Below are 25,361 nucleotides of genomic sequence, written 5' to 3' on the forward strand. Positions count from 1 at the left end.
AGGCTGTGTGGTGGTTTGAATAAAAATGGTCCCCATGGGCGCATAGGGAGTGGCACTATTAGGAGGGGTGTCAATGGGGGGTAGGCTTTGAGGTGTCAGAAGCTCAACCCAGGCCTAGTGGCTCACTCTCCAGCACCATGTCTACCTGCAAGCTGTCATGCTTCCTGCCATGATGATAATGGACTAAACCTCTGAACTGTAAGCAGACTCCAATTACATGTTTTCCTTTCTAAGAGTTGCTGTGGTCATGGTGTCTCTTCACAGCAACAGAAACTCAGACTAAGACACTGATCTTGAATTCCTGACTCTCTTGCTCCTCCTTGTCAAGTACTGAGGTTATAGTATGTGCCACAGTGCTCAGTTAATATTGGGCTATTTTAAATTCTCTGTCCACTGCTGCTGTTTCTTCTTCCTCCTTCATTCCTTCTCCTCTTTTTTTCTTTCTTTCTGATTGCACAAATAATACCACAAGTCGGCATGAGAACCAGCTTTGGGTTTGTGTGGGTCAGGGTGTTTTTGTCAATCTGACACAAGCTATAGTCACCTGAGAAGAGGGAATATCAGTTGAGAACATACCCCATTGGACTGTAGGCAAACTCGTGGGGCATTTTCTTGATTGATGATTGATAGAACAGGGTCCAGCCCACTGTGGTCAGTGCCATCCGTGGGCAGGTGGTCCTGGGGTGTATAAGGAAGCACACTGAGCAAGCCATGAGAGGCAGGTCAGTCAGCAGTGTTCTTCCATGGCCTCGGCATCAGCTCCTGCCTCTGGGTTCCTGCCTGACATCCATTCATGATGGACTACAAGTCTCAACTAAAATAATCCTCTTCACCACAATGCTTTTGGTCACGGTGATTTTCACATCAATAGAAACCTTAGCTAGGGTTCAAATGATCAGGAGGATATATTTTCTTTCAGTGGCAAAATTGAGCACTGAAACTTCTCTGGCTGTTCCTATTATACTTTGCCTTTTCACACCTATAGATTTCTCATTTATCTCTACATAGAGACGTTTTAGCATCTTAGTATACAGGCATGTCCAACCTGTGGCCCACAGGACACATGAGCCCCAGGACAGCTATGTCACCGTCAGTGAGGGAAGAAAACGGCAGACTGGTTCAGCTGAATGAGGCTCAATGTGGAGTCAACCCAACCTCTTTTTTTGTTTGTTTGTTTTTCTGTTTTTTTTTTTCCGAGACAGGATTTCTCTGTGTAGCCCTGGAACTCTCTCTGTAGACCAGACTGGCCTTGAACTCACAGAGATCCACCTGTCTCTGCCTCTGGAATGCTGGGATTAAGAGTGTGCACCACCACTGGCTCACCCCGCCCTCTTTTGCTTTAGTTGGTTCAGGTCACACCTTCCAGAGTTTGCACAGACAGGAGATGGAGAGGCAGACGGTATTGTGTGACAGGAAAGACTATGTCACGGGTGGCTCAAGAACTGCCCATTGGGAAAACTCCCTCTGAAAGAGCTGGTTACTAGAAATGGGGTGGGACAGGATTGTCTAAACTAGGAAGTCCATGAAACCTTTGCACTAGCCACTGGCCAGGAGCCTCAAGTGAGACTTTTCACAAGTAACCCCACATATATGACTTCCACATGCCCATGTGCCAGTCAAGCCCTCTAAACCCATGCTACATCATCTTGCATTTGTATCAGCAAATATGGTAGCCACAAGTTACGTGTAGCTGCTGAGCTCTTGAAACGATTACCTGTGAGATGGAGAAATTAAATCTTAAACATCATTTAGTCTGTGTTTAGTTGAACTTTGATTTTAAACCTGAAGTGCTGTAAAATGAATGAGAACACTTGGTTCATATTGAAAAAGGAGAGATGATTGTCAATACCCCTTTAAACATGATGTAATAGCACTGGACACGAGCATCGATGAATTTATTGAACTTGGAAGGGGTATGACTTTGAAACAAATATGGTACCATGCTTCCTTTTGGGCCACCAATCATGGCATGGAGACTTTTGTTAGTTATGAAATGCTCGGCCTTATCTTAGCTCTTATTTTTTGCTAGCTCTTAGAACTTAAATTATCTTATTTCTCTCTTTTTAAAATATTTTTTTATTTAGCACACAATATATGCTTTCAGGCCAGAAGAGGGCACCCGACCTCATTACAGATGGTTGTGAGCCACCATGTGGTTGCTGGGAATTGAACTCAGGACCTTTGGAAGAGCAGGCAATGCTCTTAACTGCTGAGCCATCTCTCCAGCCCTATCTTATTTCTCTTCATCTACACTTTGCCTCGGGGCTTTTAAACCTTATCTTTCTCTATAACTTACTTTTCCTGCTTCTTCCACGTCTGTCTGTATGGTGGCTGCCTGGCTAACCAGTCCTGATGTCTCCTTCTCTTTCTCCCTTGTTCTCTTCTCCTTCTCTCATTCTTCTTCTTCTTTTTTTTTTTTTGGTTTTTCGAGACAGGGTTTTCCTGTAGTTTCTAGAGCCTGTCCTGGAACTAGCTCTTGTAGACCAGGCTGGCCTCGAACTCAGAGATCCGCCTGCCTCTGCCTCCTGAGTGCTGGGATTAAAGGCGCACGCCAACACCCGGCCTCTCATTCTTCTTTTTTTCTTTTTTCTTTTTCTTTTTGGTTTTTCGAGACAGGGTTTCTCTGTAGCTTTTTTAGAGCCTGTCCTGGAACTATCTCTTGTAGACCAGGCTGGCCTCGAACTCACAGAGATCCGCCTGCCTCTGCCTCCTGAGTGCTGGGATTAAAGGCGTGTGCCACCACCACCTGGCCCTCTCATTCTTCTTGAGCCTAGATTTCTCCTCTTATTTATTCTCTCTGCCAGCAAGCCCCACCTATCCATCTCCTGCCTAGTTATTGGCTGTTCAGTTTTTTATTAGACCAGATATGTGCCTTAGGCAGGCAAGATGAATAGCAGCACATCTTTTTATAATTAAATAAATGTAACACACCTTTACATAGTTAAATATTCCACAACAGAATGTTCCTTTGCTTCAAAGTCAGATGAAATCTGATAAAACAGGCAAAACAGTTATGGAAAATTTTATTTTTAAAGGTTGATTTTTATTGTCATGTGTAGATGTATGTATTCCCACATAGATAAGTGCATGTGAGATCAGGTGCCCCAAGAAGCCAGAGATGTCAGATGCCCTAGAGCTGGAGTTGCCAGTAATTGTAAGCTGCAAACTGAACTTGGGTCCTCTGCAAGAGCAGCAAGTGCTCTTAACTGCTGAGCCATCTCTCCAGCCCCCATTTATGTCAATATAGATGTGAAGATAGAAAAGAAAACAAGTTTGGGATTCTGAGGTAAGGTTTGAAATATTCCTGGAACAACTTGAATATGTACATTTTTTCCAAGTAAAAGTTTTATGGGATCTAAATATACACAGGTCAAGTAATTCTGGGGAGGATTCAGTACCCAGATTGAGATAGGCTGTAAGCATGATATGCAAGCCAGATTTGAAGACTTTGTTCCAAGAAAATAATGCAAAAGACCCCACTGGGGTGCACTGTTTGAAATTCCCAAATAATTAATAAAAATATTAAGTTGGAAAAAAGTAAAAGGAAATAGATTAAAAACAAATATTGATTACGTCTTAAATGATAGGAGTTTATATAGATGGTGATCATTCAAATGTGGCTGAAATTAATTTCACCTGCTTGTTCACCCCAACTATTAGAGAATTTAAAATTATCCGTGTGGCTTGCATATTGTTTCTGTTGGATCATGCTAGAGTAAAGGCGGGCCTGCATTCTGCACATACCGTATTGCTGGTACCTAACACGTATGGGCATGTACAGGGTGTAAACATTTGTAGATCTTTAAGGAGGAAGATAATTTAATCTGGGAGGGAGGAATTACCACTTGGCACGATGGTTGCTCAGGTGAGCTGCTAACCGTCATTTCCCCAAACTCTGTAAATCTACAACAGTGTCCCCCCAGGACAACTTAGTACCCTCATGCTTACCTTGTCCTCTCTGGGTCACCAGAAGCGAAACGACAGGGAGCTCGAGTCACTACTAGGCTATGAATCTCCCGCCCCCCTGTTTTGTTTTCTTCTCAAGGCACCCAAAGCGCATGACTAAGTACCTAAGTTTGCAACCTCTTGTTTTTACTATCTCGGGTCTGCAAAGTGGGCTGACTGTTCAGCTTCAGATTGTGAGTTTCATCTTCACATTTTTTTTTTCTTGTTTGGGGTGTTAAGGAGAACTTCAGCTGCAGCAACACACACCACACACACACACACACACACACACACACACACTCACCTTGACAAAACAAGTTAATAGTTTGCTACCTGTCCTTCTTGCAAAGCTGGCTCTCCTAATAGGAAACATGACTTTTGTGTTGGATGGAGAATTATGCAAAGAGCCCGACTCCCCATGGTGTGAATTACCTTCCCCTCATAGGAAGAGGAGAAAAGAATGTTTCCTTTGGAGCATGATAGGGAAAATTGCATTTTCTGTTGACTGCACAGATCCGTCTATGCCGGGATCCTGCTCAACCTTTTGTTCCAAATAACCAGCCTATATGATCTAATTAAGTCAGTGCCTCCGGCTTTGAAAAGAGCTCGCTTTACTGCTTCGCTCCTCCAGCAGGTTGATCTTTGGACCTGCTTGTTCAATGGCAAACCCACAGTCTGAGTGACCCCTTCCCTAATTTCTGTGCTGGGGTATCTTGTTGTACATCCTAGCTAGCCTTTCATGCATCCCTTGAGGTCAGATGGCTATGTGGGAAACATGAACCATGGAGTATTTCTGTCTGATAGTTTTAGGGCTGTCAGATAAGTTTTAAAATATTTATTTTGATCAAAAAATGTGTGTGTGTGTGTGTGTGTGTGTGTGTGTCGATGTGTGAAGGTGCCCTTGGAGGCTAGAGGCATTGGATCTCATGGAGATAGAGTTAGAGCTACCTGAGTCGAACAAGAGTCCTCAGGAGGCTCTCCAGCCCCCACTCTCAGATAATATTTTTGTTAGGACACTGTCTTGTATGTGGGCAGTGGTAGTGCACACCTTTAGTCCCAGCACTCAGGAGACAGAGGCAGGTGGATCTGAGTTTGAGGCCAGCCTGGTCTATAGAGTTGAGTTTCAGGACAGGAAGAACTGTTACATAGAGAAACCCTGTCTTGAACCATATCCCCCCACCCCCTGCACCCCACCAAGACTATCTTGTGCAAACTGGGTGTGGTGATACCTGCTTATAATCCCACTCCTTGGCAGGTGGAGGGGGGGCAGGAGTTCAAGCTCATTCTCAGCTACACAGCAAGCTTCGTGTCAGTCTGAGTAACCTGAGACCCTGAATCAAAAACCAAAACCAAATCAAACCAACAGCAGCAGCAACAATAAAAAGAATACTGGCGTGGCGGTGCATGCCTTCAATCACAGCACTCTGAGGACAGAGGGAGGCAAGTGACTCTGAGATCTAGGCCAGTCTGGCCCATATAGTGAGTTCTAGGCTAGCCAGGGATACTTAGCGAGACCCTGTTTAAAAAAAGAAGAGAAAATAATAAAACTCCTATTATATGTAGGGCATACTTATGCTACATTTTTTTGTGTCTAGTGGCAACCTTTGATGATATCCTATATTTGCCTCCAAAGAGGCAATCTATTAGGCTAGCAAGATGGCTCAGCAGGTAAAGGTACTTGCCACCAAGCCCGATGACCTGAGTTTGATCCCCAAGAGCAACATGGCAGAAGTAGAGGCCCAACTTCAGGAAGTTGTCTGACCTCCACCTCCACCACAGGCTCCTTCCAATAAACAAACAAACAAACAAACAAACAATGTACCGAAATAAAAACAGGCGAGATGACCCAAGGGTGTATTGAATGTGGAGAGGCGATTTAAACAAAGGCCAGTGTGGTACTGGATGACACTTACTGAATCCTGCTGTCGGAAAGCAACTGAAACCACACCTGGATTTCTATTTTCACGCTTTTGATGACAAATGAATCCAGGGAAGGGGCCCTGCAAACGGTAAAGTGTTTATTCCTTGCTTTGCTGACTCTTTTACACGCGCATCTAAATTCCCCACCAAGACTGTCAACCCATGAGGGCAGAAATGGTCTTTTTATTTAAAATTGGTATCCCCCAAATCCATCAAAACATTTGAGCACCAGTTCGTGCTCAAAACCATTACCAGTAACCTTGAAGTGAAATTTAAGGGCAACGCCATCAAAGGATGTGGGGTCTCAAAGCCAGAGGATGTTCCGGCATCCTCATGGGAGGTGCACGCGTAGAAACCCAGAATCCACTGGAGTTGAGTTGCATGGTGTGTGGAAAGAGAGCTCCACTGTGCGCAGAAGGAATCCAGTCAAAGCCCATCACCCACCTTCTCCAGAACAAGTGATTGTCACCAGCAGCAGCGGCCTCCCCCACCACCTGTCAGGGAACCACTGCCAATGGGTAATTGTACCATGATGTTTCGAGAGGAAGCCTGACATAAAAAAGGAGCTGGCAGCATCCAGGGGCCAGCAGGGCCTTTTCATACCTGCTAATGAAGCCTCATTAGAAGCAGCAGGAGTCTGTGCTGGGAACTGGAAGCAGCAGTCAGTCATGGCTCTCCCTGCCAAAAGGTGATTAACTAACTGACTTGTAGCACCTGCTCTCTGAGCACGCAGGGCAGAAGAGTCTGAAGAGTACAGCCCCACGCAGCGTGCTTCTGGGAGAGACTCTGAGAGTCGTGCGCATTGACTCTCCTGCCTTCCAGCGGCTGGGCTGAATTCCAGATCCTGCAAAAGAATGCATGCATGGGGTCCTCACCTTCCAGGCTTCAGGCTATGTTGAGGTTGGGAACTGAGATCTTGGTTTAGAGGCAGTAATTAATGATAAGAAGAAACCTATCCCAGTACCTGCGGCATCCACCATTGCTGGGACAGCTGCACGCTCTACTTGAGCGGCTCTCGTACCCAGGTGGTTCAATTAGTAGTGTGCAGCTCCAGGGGAAGTGGATGCTTGGCTGAAATGGAGCGTAAGTGGCAGCCTGCCTATTTCTGTACTTCAGACAATGAACTGAATTATGTAGAGATACTGTGCAGAGTCTAAGTAGCTGGTCTTCTGGGAGATTCATGAATTCAATTTCTTTGGTCCTGCAGGCTAGCAGGAAAATCCATCTGACATGTTCCAACAGGATAGCTTGCTTCTTTTTAAAAGGCTAGTGGGTTTTTGTTTGTTGTTTAAATAAAATAAACAATGTTTGTTTTTTTGGAACTTTACTTATGAAGGTCTTCAAATGTTCCTGCACTGAATGGATCCCTCTTTTGGGGGTGAGCAGCTCACAGTGACAAAGGGGACAAATATTCAGCTTGTGTGTCTTGGTCTAATTCAGTGTAGCAGGTAGGTGACGGAAACAGAAGTGTGTATTTTTGTGGTGGCATGGTGGTGGTGGTGTGTGGTTTTAGAAGCTTTGAGAGCCTGTGGTCGGACCCAGGTGGTGGTTTCAGTTTTAATCAGAAGGCAGCAGAGTCTTGCCTGCGTAGGAAGCAGATGCATGAACTATATTTGGCTGGCCCAAGCCTTGAGGGGGCTGGAGTGAGGCTCCTGAGAAGAAAATTGGAGTCTTCAAGTGGGTTAGCAACCACAACCCAATTAGTGTCCCACGGGCTGAAACTGATGGAGAAGCGCCGTGCCATGGGCAAGTGAGATGTGCGTGTTTATAAATATGGTGCGGTCGTTCACGTGGTCGGAATGCCCTGTGACACCTGTAACTATGGTGTGTTCAGTGAGACAACAGGCTAATCCCTGTTCTGGCAAAAGTGTGTGTGTGGACATTTTTGTGTCAACAGCAGAACTTTTGAGTGAACAGCACCTGTGTGCTGATAAACCCCAGAAGAACTGACCCCAAGGCAATAGTGAGACAGGTGATGTCACACAAGGTCCCTTCCAGAAATACCTAAGACTGGCTTCCTGGTATGGTAGAGTAGTGTAGTGACAGAGTATATAATTAGCATGTATGAGGCCCTGGGTTCCATCTGGTGAACCACCACACACACACACACACACACACACACACACTACCAATGAAAATCCCCAAAGAGCCCCTGAGATATGCAGACAGAACTGTGTTATCTCTGTACCAACAACAAGCTAAACATGAAAGGGTAGACTGGGAGCTGCACACAAAGCATTTATTTGGAGATGCCTAGGTGGTTCAAGCCAGAGACTACTTAAATGAGAGCAGAAGGACCCTCTCTACTCCTAGGAAGAGTTCCCGCTTCATCTGAGTCAACCAGGGAATCCAGCCGTGAAAGAAGTTCCTCAAGCATTGTTGCTGGCTGGCTGCTGAAGACGGTAGCTCTCTTGGCAGAAGGAGGAAGTTGTTTTCATTTTTCCCATCAGCTGAAAAGAAACACAGGTGAATCAGAAGCAAGAGAGACAGAACACTGGTAAAGATGCCATGGCAGGATTGTGGGAAAAGAAGCCGTGTCATGAGAAAGAATTTGACTTTTGGAGTAAGATGGTGCCAAGGTTCGAATCCCTGCTTTGTAGTTTGATGAATTTTGGGCAAATGACTTTTGGAACTCTGGGACACATGTCCTGTCAGTAACTGGGGACATGTGGCATTCCGGTGGGCACAGGAAGGAATGGAGGCAGCCAAGGGTTAGGGCTCGACTTCTGCCTAACAGCCACTCAGCGGGTACTTATGTTCCTGAACTACGTTCCACCTCCTTCACTCTCCTGTGTTTATTTAAAATGGCTTTGCATATTTACTCAGATGTGCATAGGAATCTGAAAGATGTGGTTTTGATAGGAACATCTGGCTTTCACATCCCACAGAAAGCAATTGGACAAAAAGACAATTGGGGGAGAGAGATGATGTTTTCCATTCGAAAGGAGGGCCTGAAAGGTTTGCAGGTGGCTCTTTGGTCATTCTTCCATGAAACAGGATGCTATTCTCTCTGGGAGAGGGCCCAGAAGCCTGGGTTCAGGACCCAGAGTTGCTTCAACCTCCATATGTGACTATGGACAAATCCCTCCCACTTGGGCTTTCTTCATTCTCTCTTGAGATGAACTATTTGACCAGTAAGCTGACTTTTGTACTTTATTTTTTATTAGTATTTGTGAATACACACGTGCGCCTCCCCCCCCCCCCACCACAGCACATGTACAGAAATCAGAGAACTTTTTCATGGAGTCAGTTCTCTCCTATCTTCATGTAGATTCTGGGGTTTGAACACAGAGATTTAGGGCTGTGTACTGAGTGCCTTTACCTGCTGACCCATATCACCAGCTCCCCTAAATTTGTCTGTCTATCTATCTATCTATCTATCTATCTATCTATCTATCTATCTATCTATCTATCTAGTGTGCATGGGTAGTTTATGTGCACATATATGTCTGTGCATCATATGCATGCCTAGTGCCCATGAAGGCCAGAAGAGAGTGCCATATCTATTGGGCCTGGAGTTAATAGATGTTGTGAACCACCTTGTGGATGCTGGGAATTGAATCCAAGTCCTCTGGAAGAGCATCCAGTGGTCTTAATTGCTGAGGCTTCTCTCGAGCCCATACTGTCCAATTCTTAATTCAATGTGCCATAGAGGAGACCTTGGAGGGAGTTATGAAGATAGAGAAAATGAAGAAAAATAAATATTTGGATTTCTGGAAAGAATCTACAATGATGCTAAGCTCTGAGGCTAATGATAAGTCTCTGATGTGCAGATTGATCAATGTGCCTGTTGATTAGAGAAGACTTGCATATATGCTCACAAGTTCATATGTATATGTGTGCATGATTTTGGCAGACATGACTGGCCAACTCCATTGTCATTCCTGTCAGAGGTCGTTGAAATATATAGCATATGGCAATTGATAATTCAGCTGTCAACCCACCAGAGAAGTGACTCTCTGATGGAGATTAATCCTGTCCACACAAGGCTTACAGGACCAATTCTGAAAACTGTGGCTTACTTTTGCTAAACCAACTTGGTGTCTCCCCAATACCCACACTGTAGTGTGTAATCTCATGTAATGTGTATCAGTAATCGCATGTTCACATCTCAGTCTTATGGTCACACATATCTGTGGGTGGTCAGGAAGATGACTTTTCATTTAGTTATATAATTTTGATATATAGAATATATGCTAGGACATGCTTCAGAACTAGATCTATTTGTCCCACGAGGACTGTAGACACTTAAAAGCCTGCTTTGTGCCTTTTGCTCAGACTAACTGCACACAATTAGCTCACTTTCACCTCAGTGAAAATTCAAACTAGACTAAAGGTTTTCTGTAAATAGATCATAAGTTTAAAACTTTATACATAACTATGCACAAGATCAGAGTTACAGGTGTCTTACCCTAAGCACCCTAAGAAAAGCATGCAAGTTCTTCGCTTGCCAAGCCTAGTGACAATGGACCTCTGTCTCAAAGTATGTCACTGAGCACTGTGCCTCTACCCCCCACTCAATCTGGTCACTGTCTTACTCCTGAAACCTTGAAACCCCTGTGTTGCCATGGTAAATGGCTCAACTCCTTATTTGTTTACCCTAGGAATCTGCTTTTGACCAATGAGAGGTAATTCTTGTGATTTTTTGTTATTGTTCCAATCCCCCTGGAAGAAAGAAAGTTTGGAGGCTAAAGGAGAAATTAGAAGGGCGGGAGAATTAGAATAGAAAATAGAAGCAGAACAATAAAGAGACTGATTCAGAAAAGCACCTAATGAGAGAGAGAGAGAGAGAGAGAGAGAGAGAGAGAGAGAGTTCATTAGCCTTCAGTTACCCTAAGAAAAAAGTTCATTTTGCATCCTGTAGCATCCAATCTGTACCCTGTAGAGGGTCTTGGGGGGGGGGGGTGGACCTCAATGGCTCTTGTTGTGTTCCCAACACCTTGCTTGCCTTCTCTGTAGAGTCCAAATTAAAAAGCATTTTTCTCAGCATCTCCTGTAGGCATACATGGCCAGTCAGATAAAAGAAAGTCAACAAGAAACCTCAAAATGATTGAGAGTTGGGCTAGAGAGAGAATTTGGGAGTGAAGAGCTCTGGCTGCTCTTCTAGAGGACCTGGGTTCAATCCCCAGCATCCACGTGGGAGTTCACAACCGTCTAACTCCAGTCCCCTTTGCTGATCTCCATGGGCACTGCACACAGATGTTACATAGACTTGCTTGCAGGCCGGACATCCATACACATAAAATAAATATAAATAAAAATCTAATTTTTTAAAAAAATTGAGTCACTCAAGAAAAAGGCTTTTGGTCACTCCCTCTTCCCTCCTTCCAGTCTTGAATGAAATATGAGATGTGGGGTCATGCAGTGCTGGGGATTGAACACATGACTTTGTGCCTTTCAATCCAGCTCTGGACCACCCAGTCCCACCCCATCCTCCACATGCATTCTTCCTGCAGCTAAGGCAGAACTGAGGCATACCTGCTTTCCTCTCTGTCCAGCAGGGCATTGTAGGATGCCACATCCTCCTGCAGCTGGCTCTTGCACGCCAGCAGGTATGCCCGTTCCTGCTGCTGCTGCTCCGTCTCTGAGCGGATCTCTGCCAACTCTGCCTCCAGCCTGCCCACCACAGCACCCAGATTCTGCAGTTCCATGTCATGCCAATGCTTAGCATCATATAATGTGTTTTCCAGGCCTCGTTTCTACAAAAGAGAATAGGGGTTATTGGGCTGGGCCCTCCAGCCAGGGAACGTGTGATGGACTTGCTCAGCCCACTGTCTCTGGGGGCAAGGATGCTGTCAACTCTGGAGAGGAATAGAGATCAGTCTTACTGGCTCTAGGGAAGAATAAGAAAGTGAAGCTCGGCTTCATTGATTTTTTGTGATGGGCAGGAGGGAGCTGAAACGGATGTGTCTGACCCTTACCTCTCAGCACTTTTCTGTGGTGTTTAGTAATGCATCTTTGCTAGACCCTGTCCCTCTGTGCCTTGGTGGATCCCCACTGCCCCATCAGGAGGTAGAGATCCTCGAGCAGGGGTCCCGGGGTCTGACAAGCTGATGACCTCCTCACTCAGGATGCCGGCAGTTCTTTCTGATCATGACGCCTACACCGGAACCTCCAGCTCAGCTGTCTTCTCAGTTGTGGGCCTGCTCTTGAACTTCTTATTAGAAATACGTAAAGACCCCCAAAACAGAGCCACTGGCTTTTTTTTGGAACCACTGGCCTCTCCTCTTCAGTGTATCAGCTGAAGAAACTGGGGAGGGGGGAGATGTGTCCTGGATGTCCCTTTTATCAGAGTCCTGCCTCTTAGACCTCCTCTGAGGTTTTTACAGTCACTGTCACCGTTCTTCTCCCAACACCGTGGCCTAGGACTGGACATTTATCCCTGAGGTCAGCTCAGAGGCCTCTTCACTCGTCACCCTGCTTTTAGTTTCTACCCTTCCTAAATCTCCCACCCAGCTCCTAAGGTGTCTTGGCTAAAGTATACATCTAGGCTTCTATCTCCTCCACTTAAACCTCACAACAGTGGCTCCTAAGGACTCCTGTGGTTCCCATGGTTGGCTCTGTGTCTTCTCATTTACCTCCTACTCTACACCAGTGTCAACATTTCTGGTCATGGAAGCTTATTGGGTTCATATTGTTTCTCTTCTCTTTTCCCTTCTTTTCTTTCCTTTTTTCCTCCTTTCCTTCCTTCCTTTCTTTTTAAAACAGGGTCTCACTGTATAACTCTGGCTGTCCTGGAACTTACTATGTAGGCCAGGCTGGCCTCGAACTCACAGAGATCCGTCCACCTGCTCAGTGTGGGGGGATTAAAGATGTACACAACTATGCACAGCCTCAAAGTGGTTTTTAGGCCTGGGGCATTCTTATTTGCTTTATTCCTGTTCATCCCCAAGTTCAAGTCTCTTTTCTAGCAAGCCTTCCTCGCTGCTCCTCAGTCCTTACTACAAACAATATGGTTAGGAGCGCCCCAAGTTTCCATGACTCCCCAAACACATGCATGCCTTTGAACTCACTGCAGGGAGATGCCTGTCCTACAAGATAGTAAGGCTTAGAGGGAAACCGGTCTCGGCACCTTCAGTGCCAGGAAAGGGCCTCTGCAGGCCCAGATACACTGTTGCCTGGGAGAAGGCACCTGCCACATAGTTACATTTATTGCTCTACTGTCCTTTCCCACCAGTTACCAGTGGTTCTCAACCAAGGGGGCGAGACCCCTTGGGGGTTGCATATCAGATATCCTGCACATAAGACATTTACATTATGACTCATAACAGTAGCAAAATTACAGTTATGAAGTAGCAACGAAAGTCATCTTATAGTTGTAGATTGCTGTAAAGAACTGCATTAATGGGGCACAGTGTTAGGAAGGTTGAGAGCCACTGAGATAGGCTGCAAACCTCTTTCTTCTCATCTTCCTGTGTATTGTGTCCTGAAAGCAACCAGTAAAAGAACTAAACATAAAAGTGTGCCTATGTGTAATAGTACCTGGCTTTGAAGAGATTTTATTTCAGTATTTTTTATTTTTTATTTTATGTGTATATGCATGCCTAAGTGTAACCATCACATGTGTGTAGGAGCCCACAGAGGACAGAAGAGGCACTGGGTCCCTTGGAACTGGAGTTATAGAGAGTTGTGAACTTCCCTGTGGGTGTTGGAAACAAACCCTGGGTCCTCTGCAAGAGAAGTAAGTCCTCTTAACCACTAAGCCATCTCTCCAGACAAAATTTTATTATTTTTAATTTATGAATTCATGCGTGTCTGCATGAGGCTGTGCACATATGAGCGTAGGTGCCTGTGGAGGCCATATGACCCCTGGAGCTGGAGTGACAGATGGTTGGTTGTAAGTCACCTGACATGAGTTTCAGTAACTGAACTCGAGTCTGTTGCAAAAGCAGCAACACTTTTAATTGCTAAGCCATTTCTGCAGCTCAGTACCTGCCTTCTTTTTAAAGACAGGGTCTCATCATAGAGCTTTGACTGTGCTGGAACTCACTATATAGACCAGGCTGACCTTGAACACATGGGGATCTGCCTGCCTTTGCCTCCTAAGTGCTAGGATTAAGAGCATGTGCTACCATGACTGGCTATGTAACACATAAAAACAAATATTTTTTTCTAAGTTGGATTCAATCAAATCTTGATGAATGAACTTTCTGTACCCCTTGAGGGAATGTTTTAGAAAATAGACTTCTGACTACTGTAGCTGAAAATGGAAGATTCTGGGTTGTGGTGCTATCAAGCAAAGCTCATCATACTAGCTAAAGTGTGTGTTTATGTGTGTGTGGGTACACATGTCTGTGTGGGTGCACACACGTATATGTGTGTGTGGAAATCAGATGACAGCTTCAGACATTATTCCTCAGGCATTGTTCACATTTCTTTTAGAGGCAGGGTCTCTCTGGCCTGGAGCTCTCCAGTGCTGAGATTTGGAGGGCATGCCACCAAGTCCAGCTTTCTTCCCTCCCTCCCTCCCTCCCTCCCTCCCTCCCTCCCTCCCTCCCTCCCTCCCTCCCTCCCTCCCTCCCTCCCTCCCGTCCTCTCTCCCTCCCTCTCTTCTTCTCTCTCTCTTTGTCTCTCTCTCTTTCTCTTTTTCTCTCTTTTTTCTCTACCTCGCTTTAAATATGCAAGTTCTGGAGATGGAATTCAGGGCAAACACTGACTGAAGAAACTATTTCCCCGGCCCCTGGATCTTCTTCACTCCTCAGGACGTGTGAACCTTGAGTCAAATGCCGGCCCTAGTGCCTTTTAGGAAGCAGGGTGAGATCACTGTGAATAAGAGTAGACCAGCCTTTGGCCTCAGTTGCTGTTTGACTGGTGGGATCTAAGACCTCTTCACAGTGATGAGCATGCAGGAATGGTCTAGATTTTGAGAATCATTCGTTCCTACCTCCTTGGGTTTTCTCTTTTTTGTTTTATATAGGAATTAGGGTTTTGTTTAGAACATACCTTTAAACCTGTGCCTTTTTTAAAGATAGGGTTTCTCTTAGCTTTGGAACCTATCCTGGAACTAGCTCTTGTAGACCAGGCTGGCCTCGAACTCACAGAGATCCACCTGTCTCTGCCTCCTGAGAGTGCTGCGGTTAATGGCATGTGCCACCACCCCCCAGCAATCTGTGTTCTCTTTGCGAGTTGTTGTTGACACTGTATCTGTAACATCTGTGATTTAGAGAAGCACTTCACAGGAACATGCTTGGGCTGTCTATGGTTTCTGCCCCATGTTCTAAGTGAGCTCCCCATGTGGCTTGAGGGTATTTCTTGATGACTTAGGATATTGTCCCAGGGGTACAGTCATGAGACTCCTTATCAGAGGTCCTGTGGCCCTTCTATCCCACCCTTAGAATCCATGTCTAGCATCTTCACCTAAGCTTCGGACATTTGTTCTTTACCCCAACCCCTACCCCACACAGGCTCTCACTATGTAGCCTTGACTGTCCTGGAACTCACTGTGTAGACCAGGCTGACCTCAAAGTCACAGAGATCTATCCTCTTCTACCTCCCAAGGACTGAGTTTAAAGGCGCGTGCCACTACACATGAAAAAGCTCCTGACATTCTAGAAGGAGATGCTTGCTTCTTCAGAGGTATTTGACCTTGAGTGGCTACGACCTGACAGGTCTCCTGTTGCAGCTTCTTTAGCCCTAGGGACATGGACAACACCAGTCACACTCTGAGACCACAGAGGCTCTTGGTTCCTCTGGGTCTCGGAAGACTGGAAGGGACTTTCTTGAATTGCAAATTCCCCCCCCTCCCCAAGAAAGCAAGATGATAACTTTTGGGGGCAAATTCTAGGCTTGAATTCCACTAAATACAGAGTTCAGTTGGCCTTAATGGTGCCTGGCTTCCAATATAAACAGTAACCTAGTGGCAAAGGAAGCTGAAAGTCTGGTCAGCCAAGCTGCCTGGCTTACAGGAGCGATGGGTGCTGTGTATTTACAGAATGTTCTGACTCAGGCTAGCTGGATGAACTCCCCCCTACACCTGCCCTCCACCCGTCCTCAGTCTGCGCTCCTCATCTTGGCTGTAAGGCACAGTAATGGGAACGTTTGTCCATTGGAACCCATAGGGGACAGAGATAGCCCACCTTGAATCATGGGCAGAGGTGAAATGCCAGTACTCTGAAGTCTTCTGGTTGGCGTCTGAGGTTTTTTTCCATTTGTCACAACAGTTAGGAGCATGGGGTTGAAGTGAGGTGACCGGGTAGCTGCTGATGTCTACTTGGGGTTCCTGAGCCAGTGGTTATAGTTTTGCTCGATAGATTATAATAGAAGGCCGTTTGTTGATTGCTTGCCTGTGTCAGGCATGGTATAAAAGGCTTGTCATACATTATCTAACTAGTCATCCCGGTGACTTTCTGAGGTCAGTTCTATTCTGATCTTCAGAGAGATCACATTTCCAAAGGCAGCTGCAACAATTAGCATCACCCTACATGGTCCTTCTCAATGTGACCTTGCTAAGAGTCGGGGCTCGCTGGATCTTGCTGCTCTTGTGATTGCTTTGAACAATAGAGTAAGATATCCCAGATGTTCAGGAACTCTAAAGCTAAGAGGTCAGGGGGCTGGTAGATGTGTGCTCACTCTTTAAGGGAAGCAGGGTCTTCATCAGAAGTCTGACTGCAGTAATAACACCACCGCAATACTGGGAAACCCAAGTTAGCTATGTGGAGAGGTTTTGAAGCAGGACACAGAGCCACAGTTGAGGCATCTACTGTGTGAGCTGAAGAAGTCACTTGTGGGTATCCCAACCCCAGCAGACATTGTGAGGGATAGGGAAGAGCTGTCTCTGCTGACCTCTGCCTGAATCACAGGATGATGAAGCATATGATTCTGTTGTTTTAAGTCACTGAGACGCATGTAGATAGGACAACTAAATTAGACCCTTACTAGACAAATGAGAAAATAGAAGTTTAGAGGCTCATGTGACCAGTGAAGAGAGGAGCCTGGGGTTCAAGACCACGATCTAAGAAACACTCCCTGATTTCACAGGTCTGCCACGTCTCAGAGAAGAGTGGAGGCAGATGTAGACTTCTTGGTGGGTGGGGTTCTTCTATACCCTGCCCAGCTGTGCCCTTCACTGTACCCACCAAAAAGTAAATATACTGACTCCCACAGTGGGCCTCGTGTCCCCACCTGCCACTCCTTCACATGCTGAGCCTTGTGATTCTTCAGGTGACATTAATTCCTCTACAGAAGTCAGTGATTCCCTGGTGGTAGAGGCCATATCTAATTAGTCTTATTCCCCAAAGCTCTTGCTATAACTCCTGGAACACGGTGAGTTCTTGTGAGTGATCTAGATATAAAAGCATGCTAACACACACATACACACACACTCACTCCAACAATGTTTTGGAGTTAGAACGGAGAAAGAGACGTCATGATGTCCTAATAGTGCTTCAGTCCCACCCAGACCAGAAGGTGGAACTTAATTCAGTCATCTTAGGAGCTGTGTCGCATTGGGTCCAGAATGCCTGTGGATACCTAAATCTACAGATGCAAACTATATGACTATAATTCTTACAGAAAATGACATCATATGTGCATATAACCCACACAATCCTCCTGCATATTTCCTTAAATCTCAGTGAAGCATCGCTAGATGACTTAAATGTTATACAATGTGCAGTTACGTAGATGGCCAGGCTGTTGCTTCAGGAACATTGATAAGAAATAAAGGGTGCACAAATGCAAAACAGGTGCAAAGTTTTTCCTGGATGTTTTCAGCCCAAGGTTGATTGAATCCACAAATGGTGAAGCCACGGATACAGAGGGCTGACTGTAATTATTTTAATCACTAATAATTAGTAGTTACAAGACACCTGCTTGCAAACCACAGTGAGTCTGAGCTTACTAGGTGTTTGAGGTTGAGGCAAGGGTCCTGGAGCTTATAAACTATTTCAGGGTTACCCTCAGGAAAAGGGAACGATGGAGACAAAAGAGACAGGGCAGGAAAGATGCTAAGCAAGGGAGTGACCTCTCTGAAAACTGGTTACTGCCTGATCCTATGGAGAGCTCTCTGCACAGCTGTTTCCACTTTGAAGCTAGTAAGCTGGGCTTTCAAAACCATCAGTCTGGCACTGTATGGGGGCAGGGGCATGGCCTGACTTCTTGGATCAGGCGTCTTCTGTTTGGCTGAGAGCAATTCTCTGAAGAAGTGGGGCAGCTGAGATGGGGCAGCAGCAAATGTTAGTGGCCAACATTCCCAGCAGCAGCAGGTAAGGGATATTTCTACAGTCCCTGCTGTGCTCACGCCACTAGTTAGGTATGAGGCAAGATCTGATGAACCTCAGAGGTCAGAAGACGCTTCAGGCGCCAAAACCACATCCTGTGAGAAGGAAGCCCTTTTGCAAACTGTGAACCGTCAGACTTCAAACTGACAGTTGAAGAGTTAAACATCAAAACTGCCAAGGCCTTTTTTAGGCACACTCACCAGAGCCCGTAAAGATTCCATCTCAGCCTGGAGTCTCTGCACTTGGCACGAAGTGTCATGGAGCTCTATGCTGAGGGCAGCGGCCAGCTTTTCCTCTTGGGTCTGGGTTGCTTGGACCAGTTCTGTCTGTTGCTGTGGAGAGTAAGGACTCATAGTGAGTGGGGATGAGTTAGAAACCTGAAGCCACCTTTCCTCCTCAGCCCCTTCTAAACGGACTCTCTGCCAGACTAAAAAAATTCACCTTTTTATAAACCTGCTAACCAATTCATATATAAAAGCTTGTTTTCAACCTTTGAAGGCTACAGCTAGAATAATATTTAAAAGATTTACTAAAGACTTGGCAAAGCCCTAGCTCAGTGGTAAAGTACTCGCTTAGCATGCATATAACCCTGGGTTCAGCTCTGATCTCTCTCTCTCTCTCTCTCTCTCTCTCTCTCTCTCTCTCTCTCTCTCTCTCTCTCTCTCTCTCTCCTAGCATCCTAGCAGCAGTAGGAGACTTCCTTTCCTCCCCATGTTCTAATGATAGTTTCCCTGTTTCCAGTTTCCTTATACCGCCTTTCAGAAGTATTTCAGGCACTGATTAATGGCACGGAGAGTGTCTGAGATCTATAAAAGTGTTTTGCTGTTATGTGAACATTGCAGAAATAAGCTTGCATAAGCGAAGGTGGCTATGCTACCACTAGGTGATATAATCTCACAGGCCCAAGGTTGCATATTTAATCCATCACTGACCACAACATCCATATGTAGTACATCCATATGTAGATTATAAATAAATATTAATCATTGCCTTCTCTTGTTTGCTACAGTACTTACTATATGTTAGAAATGAGTCTCTGTCAGCATGTCATAAGGGGATTATAGTCTTCGAGCAGCTACATAGCATTGCCTTGTTTGGAGGTGCTGTGATTTCTTTAGAAGTCCCCTGTTGGCGGACGCTTCAACTGTGTCCAGATTTTCCCTGTTTCAAAACCTGACCTTAGATGCCTCATTTTCCATCCAAGAGGGCACCTCTGAGGTATACATCCTTCAGATAAACTGTGTATGTACCTTGTTATGTGCCCTCAAACTCTCAAGCCTCCTGCCTCAACCTCCAAGTGGTAAGATTACATGCATGTATCAACATGCCTTCCTGGAACTTTAAAGGATACTCACAAATTATCCTTCGGAGATTTGTAACTCTCTCAGCACCTGGAGACAGTTCCAGGTCCCCACACTGTCCTCACACAAGGGGTTAAGTTTATTCATTTTATTTTTATGTATGCTTTGCCTACATATGTATATGAGTACCGTGTACATGCTTGATGACCATGGAGTCAGAAGACAGTGTTGAATCCCCTAAAAATGGAGTTACCTATGGCAGTGAACCATCGTGTGGTTGTGGGACAGGTCCCTGGGACTTCTGCAAGAGGAACAAGTGCTCTTAACTGCTGAGCCATCTCTGCTGCTGCAGGTTTTCTCTCTGGATCTATGTAACTGATAGTCCTTCTAGCCTTTAAAATTTTTAAAAATTGCTTTACGTACTTGTATTGTGGGGCATGTTTGTGTGTGCGCACCTGCCATGGTTCATGTGAGTGTGTGCACGTGACATGGCTCATGTGGTGGTCAGAGGGTACTCTACAGGAGCCAGTTTTTCTCCCACACGTGGGTTCCAGGGATTGAACTCAGGCCATCAGGCTTGGTGGCAAGTGCTTTTACCTCCTGGGCCATTACTCTGGCCCAGCTCCCTTTCATTGTACTAACCAGTGCAGCTGCGATTGTGAATACAAGGGGGAGGTCTGTGTTCTGAATCATTTTTCCAGAATGAGATGGGTGGGTTCTGATTCATCCCAGTGCATTCAGGGGAACAGGTCCTCTGCTGGTGGATGATAAAATGAAGTCATTCTCTCTCTCTCTCTCTCTCTCTCTCTCTCTCTCTCTCTCTCTCTCTCTCTGTCTCTTGTTGTGCCTTCTGATGTATTGTTTCTGAGCCAATGCTGTAGGCAGAGATGTCCAGGAAGCCTCTGTCTTCTCTGCCAGGTTCCTAGCTTCCTTAAAGTACCACTTGTAGCCGCTGCATATGAATATTGATGGAAGCACACACAGAACCTTTTGAGCTAACCGTCTGCCTAAGGAGTCCCCATCACAATGCTTCCATCAGTAGCCGGAGCACTAATCTTTGGGAGACAGTTCTTACCCTACACCATGTGAGCTCTGGGGATTGAACTTGGAGGGGTCAAGTTTGGCGGAAGTACCACCTGCTGAGCCATCCCCATAGTTCTTATAAATAACTGGGGCTGTAGCTCAAAGGGAAGGTACTTAGCCTAGAATGTGCAAAGTCTTGGGTTTGACCCTTACTATCACAAAAAAGTAACAACTATCAACAAATGAGTTTGTGAAATCCACTATATGTTGACTACAACAACAGCTGCTGCTATTACTATGAGTAGTTAATACCATGAGTAATTAATATGCCTTAGGCTCTTGTTCTACGCCATGGATAACTCTAAGTTCATTGTCTCATTGATTCTCTACAACCTTGTGAAATCACATGCCATTATTATCCTCAGCCAACACAGGAAACGGGGGCTCAGAGCCTGAGCGCTTTGCTCATGATCCTATGGTCCCTGAGAGTCAGAGGCAGCTGTGCGCTTATGGCAAGCTCTCAGCCCTGTCAATGCAGCTGTCTCCGCCAGCCCGTTGACTTAAGACCTTTGATACTGGAGATGGCCTCCCCCAGATTTTCTTGGATCACCTCATCTTGATACATTAATGGACTTCAGGATCACTTGGGGGTCTGAAAATGGAGGCTGTGGTGCAGGAGGCCCTGAATGGAGCTTGGGAGTCTGCATTGCTCTCTCTCTCAGGGATGCCTGGTCCCTGGGATCAGAGCGCTAGGTGGCTAAAGACATCCTCAGCTCACCTTACACAGAAGATGACTGAACCAGGAAAATGGGAACAAAGCAAGATTAGTCAGTTCTATTACTCGGTGCCTGCCTGGCGGCTGAGTTCCACAGCCTGGCTTTCTGCTGAAAGGTAAGATTATCAAGTATTCCAGAGGTTAGAAAGATCCGCCAGCACCAGCCAGAGGCTTTCTTCTGGGCGAAAGTTGGAAGAAGAAGAAAAAGAATTTCACGTCATCATTGTACTCCAGCATCATTTACTGTTGTAACCCTGATCTTCAAATCATTAGCACTTGAGATGCCCACAGCTAATCGCTTCAACTCCTAAAAATATCACACATTCTTCTCTGATGGCTTCTTAGGATTCTGCTTTCTGGCAACTGTAATCATTCTGTTTCCATTTCACCCCACGCCTGAAGGTTCTCCATACATACTCAACAGTAGTCTTGTGATCCCAGACCCCGAGGAGGTAGGATTCAGTGTATTGGTTTAGGGTATATGAACCTCTTGGCTCCTTTTCTGGGTCAGTGGAGCATGCTGACATTTTGAAATATGATGAAGATTTTCACACTCAAAAATTTTAATTGTGGGACTTAAGAGATGGCTCAGTGATTAAGAGCATTTATTGCTCTTGCAGAGGACCCAGATTTGGCTTCAAGTACCCTCACAGGGGCTAATAATGCCCTCTTCTGACCTCCGAGGGCAAAACAGTACATATACATGCACGCAGTTAAAACACCCATACATATAAAGTAAAATAAAAATGTTTTTACAAAATATAGCTGGGGATGGTGGCATATCCCTCCAGTCCCAGCACTTGTGAGACAAGAGACAGTGAGTTTGAGGCCAGCCTGCTCTACACAATGAGTTCCAGGCCAGTCAGGGCTACATAGTGAGATCCTGTCTCAACACACACATACACACACACACGCACACGCACACGCACATGCACACACACAATCATGGCTAGGCAGATAGCTCAGTCAACAAACTGGTTGTTACATAAGCATGGTATTCAGATCCTCAATATCCATGTAAAATACTGGGCACTATAACCCCAGGCTGGGTGGGAAATGCAGAGAGAGGACCCCTGGAGCTTACTGATCACAGAGCCCAGTCAACCAGTGAGAAATCCTATCTCGAAGATATGACAGAGAGCAACTGAAGAAGATACCAGCATCGACCTCTGGCCTCCCCACATGCGCCTACACTTGTACCCACACCCACACCTTGTAATCACAATCAAGTACTTAGGAGTTTAACTATTGGGCAACAAATAGAAGAATGGGGAAAATGTCTCTAAACCGGACCATTTTTCTGATCACTGACCATTGGCGGTCTGCCAAGCAGCATTGGCTAGGACCTCAAAGGGGTGAGGACAGAGTGGGCTTTTGGCAGGAGGGAGAGAGTAGCAAGTGGGCAGTGATGTTCTCTGATCTCAGAAATAGCAGGTGTTCTGATAGCTCATACATCCAGGCTGAACTAACTCTCAGGGGTTCAGTGTATGTCTGACTTTCTCCAAGCAGTTGTTGTGGGTCAGAGAGAGCCATGGAGCTCTCTGCTTTGAACTAGAAGAGAACAACAGCCTAGTGAAAGCACAGGTGTGCTTTTCAGATTTCACAAGAACAAGACTTGGTTGTGTTGTCATGAAGAAAGGGAAGCAATGACACCTGGGGTCACAAGGGCTCCTGATCTAGAAGAGGAGGGCAGAGCACCTTGCTTTAGAACAATAGTTCTTAATCTATGAGTCATGACCTTCTGGGGGGTGGTGAACAACCCTTTCATTAGGGGTTTCCTAAGACCATCAGAAAACACAGATATTTACATTATGCCCAGGGTATTTAACCTCAACATAGACTCCCCATTTCACAGCCTATAAGATGTTCCTTGCTCATTCTTTTTTTTTTTTTTAAGACAGGGTTTCTCTGTGTGATAGCCCAGACTGTCTAGGAACACACTCTGTAGACCAGGCTGACCTCAAACCCACAGAGTCCCATGCTGTGGAATAATTCTTCTGTACACTATGTGAATATACGTTGCTGTGATTGGCTTAATAAGATGACTGGCCAATAGCTGAACAGGATAAAGTTAGGTGAGAATGATGGGATTGAGAATGGGATGAGGAAGAGTGGAGTCAGGAGTCACCAGTCAGATGCAGAGGGAGAAGAAGATGAATGTGCCATGCTAATAAAGGTACCACCACATGGCAGAAAGTAAATAAGGAATATAGGTTAACTTAAAATGTAAGAGCTAGTTAGTAATAAGCCTGAGCTATTGGCCAAGCATTTATTATTAATATAAGTCTTTTTGTTGTAATTTGGAAGTGGCTGCTGGACAGGAAAACTTCATCTACAGATCTGTCTGCCTCTGCCTCTGCTGAGTGCTGGGATTAAAGGAGTGTGCCACTACTGCCTGTCGTCCCTTGCTCATTCTTGAAACACTGAATCATTCTCCCATCTTTGTGATCTGCCTGTCCATCTGAGCCTAGCAGTCGAGTGTTAATCCTGACCCGGGTGTAGTGCCACACATCTGTAATCCCAGCACTGGGGGACAGAGGCAAGAGGAGTAGGAAGAACAGGAGTTCAATGTCATCCTCCTTGTCATAGTCTGTCCAAGACCAGCCTGGTCAACAGGAGACTCTGTCTCAAAACAAAAGCAGAAAAGAAACAACATCGTGGATCCTGCAGTCAGACTGTGGCTCTCCTACTCAATACAGGCAAGGTCTTAGGTAGTATCTATCCATTTTGAGCCTTAGTTTATTTGTTAAGGGGTGAAAATCAGAACTCCTATCTGATGGATTGAAAGCTTATCTGTCAAAGGTTTGGAGTGGTCTCTGTCACCTGGTAATCTTCTGGAAACTATCTGTTCTGATGCTTTCCTGGCAAGTCTCCTCCTACCATGTGGAATGGTGGCCTGTCTACTCCAGCTTCGCACCCATCAAGTCTCACTAGACTGTAGGAACTGGGTGTGCCATGATCACTCCCTGTCCCTTCTGGGTTTCTTGATGGCTCTTCACACCCATGGTATACTCAACAACCTTTGCAAAACCCAGCAATGTGGGCCCAGCACATGTTGGGGACTTGAGGAAGAAGAAGACCTCCTGTGACTAGACCAGATCTTTTCTCCATTAGGAAGACCAGCTACCATGACTATAAGCCTTTGAAACCACTTTAGTCACATGGTACCATGAATGATTTAGTTGTGGAGAATTTTAGACAGGCCCATACATTCCTGACCTGGCCCCCTCCTCCTTTCCTGCTGCCCAATGCAAGATTTATTTGGCATAAATAAATAAGGCAGAATGCTATTTAGCCTGTCCCCATGACACAGGGCTTCCTCACGGGTATATTAAAAAGAAGTGCGACTCTTAGTGAAACCAGCATGAGCAGAATGCTGCCCTGGTGAGGCAGGGTCGCCTTGCTCCCAGAGAGTACATAGAGCTGCCTGGCTTCTGAAGTTTTTCTCTGAGGTGGAGGACCAATTCCCATACCATGTGGACACTGTGGAAAAAATAATCTGAGGTAATGGCCTCATGGACTTGCTGCCCCACCTCTTATCTTGGATGTAATTAAACAAACTGTATTGCTAAAAGCAATAGAAGAAACTCACCAATGAGTTTCTAGGGAGAAAAAATAAGCTTTTTCTTAATTATCAGAGAAGCCTAAACTATAGTATTTTTGTCTTTGTTTATTACCATCATCCTACTCTTAAGGGACCTGTTTGTTTGTCTCCTAGGAGATGGTTATGTGTGGAACATGAGTGACAGTGCCTTAATTCCCCAGGGATAATTTGAGTTGTTTCATCTTTGAAAATCTCCTATTTTAGAAGTAGGATCTTTATATCTTTTATGGGAACAGTCAATTAAAAGCATCTATGAGATGCTTTGAGGTCAGGCAAACCAGGTAGCCAGGGAAAGGCATCCTTCTACGTAATGACATTTCATTTGAATTTTAATAAATAAAGCTTGCCTGAAGATCAAAACAGCCACACTGGTTAGCCTTACAGACCAGGCAGTGTGACACATGCCTTTAATCCCAGTAGCCATACTAGTTTGCCATAGAAACCAGATGGTGCATGCCTTTAATCAATTCCAGCTCTAGAGAGGATTATAAAACAGGAGGAGACAGCTCTTAGACACAGTCTCATTTTGAGATTCCTGGAGGCAGGATTGTCATTTCAGACTGAGGTCAAGGTAA

General features: G+C 45.4%; 1 protein-coding gene across 1 annotated transcript in view; it reads right to left on the reverse strand.

Moving 5' to 3' along the window:
* Positions 1–9,600: 9,600 nt before the first annotated feature.
* The window catches only part of Bfsp2 (beaded filament structural protein 2), a 57,247-nt gene continuing 41,486 nt past the window's right edge, over positions 9,601–25,361 (reverse strand). The window contains exons 5-7 of the mRNA XM_042054743.1: positions 18,284–18,415; positions 11,344–11,564; positions 9,601–9,652 (exon numbers count right to left, since the gene is read on the reverse strand). Of these exons, the coding sequence (XP_041910677.1) occupies positions 9,601–9,652; positions 11,344–11,564; positions 18,284–18,415 (405 nt within the window). The remainder of the gene's footprint in view (positions 9,653–11,343; positions 11,565–18,283; positions 18,416–25,361) is intronic.

Source organism: Arvicola amphibius, chromosome 3 (assembly GCF_903992535.2).
Source record: "Arvicola amphibius chromosome 3, mArvAmp1.2, whole genome shotgun sequence".
NCBI classification, from domain to species: domain Eukaryota; kingdom Metazoa; phylum Chordata; class Mammalia; order Rodentia; family Cricetidae; genus Arvicola; species Arvicola amphibius.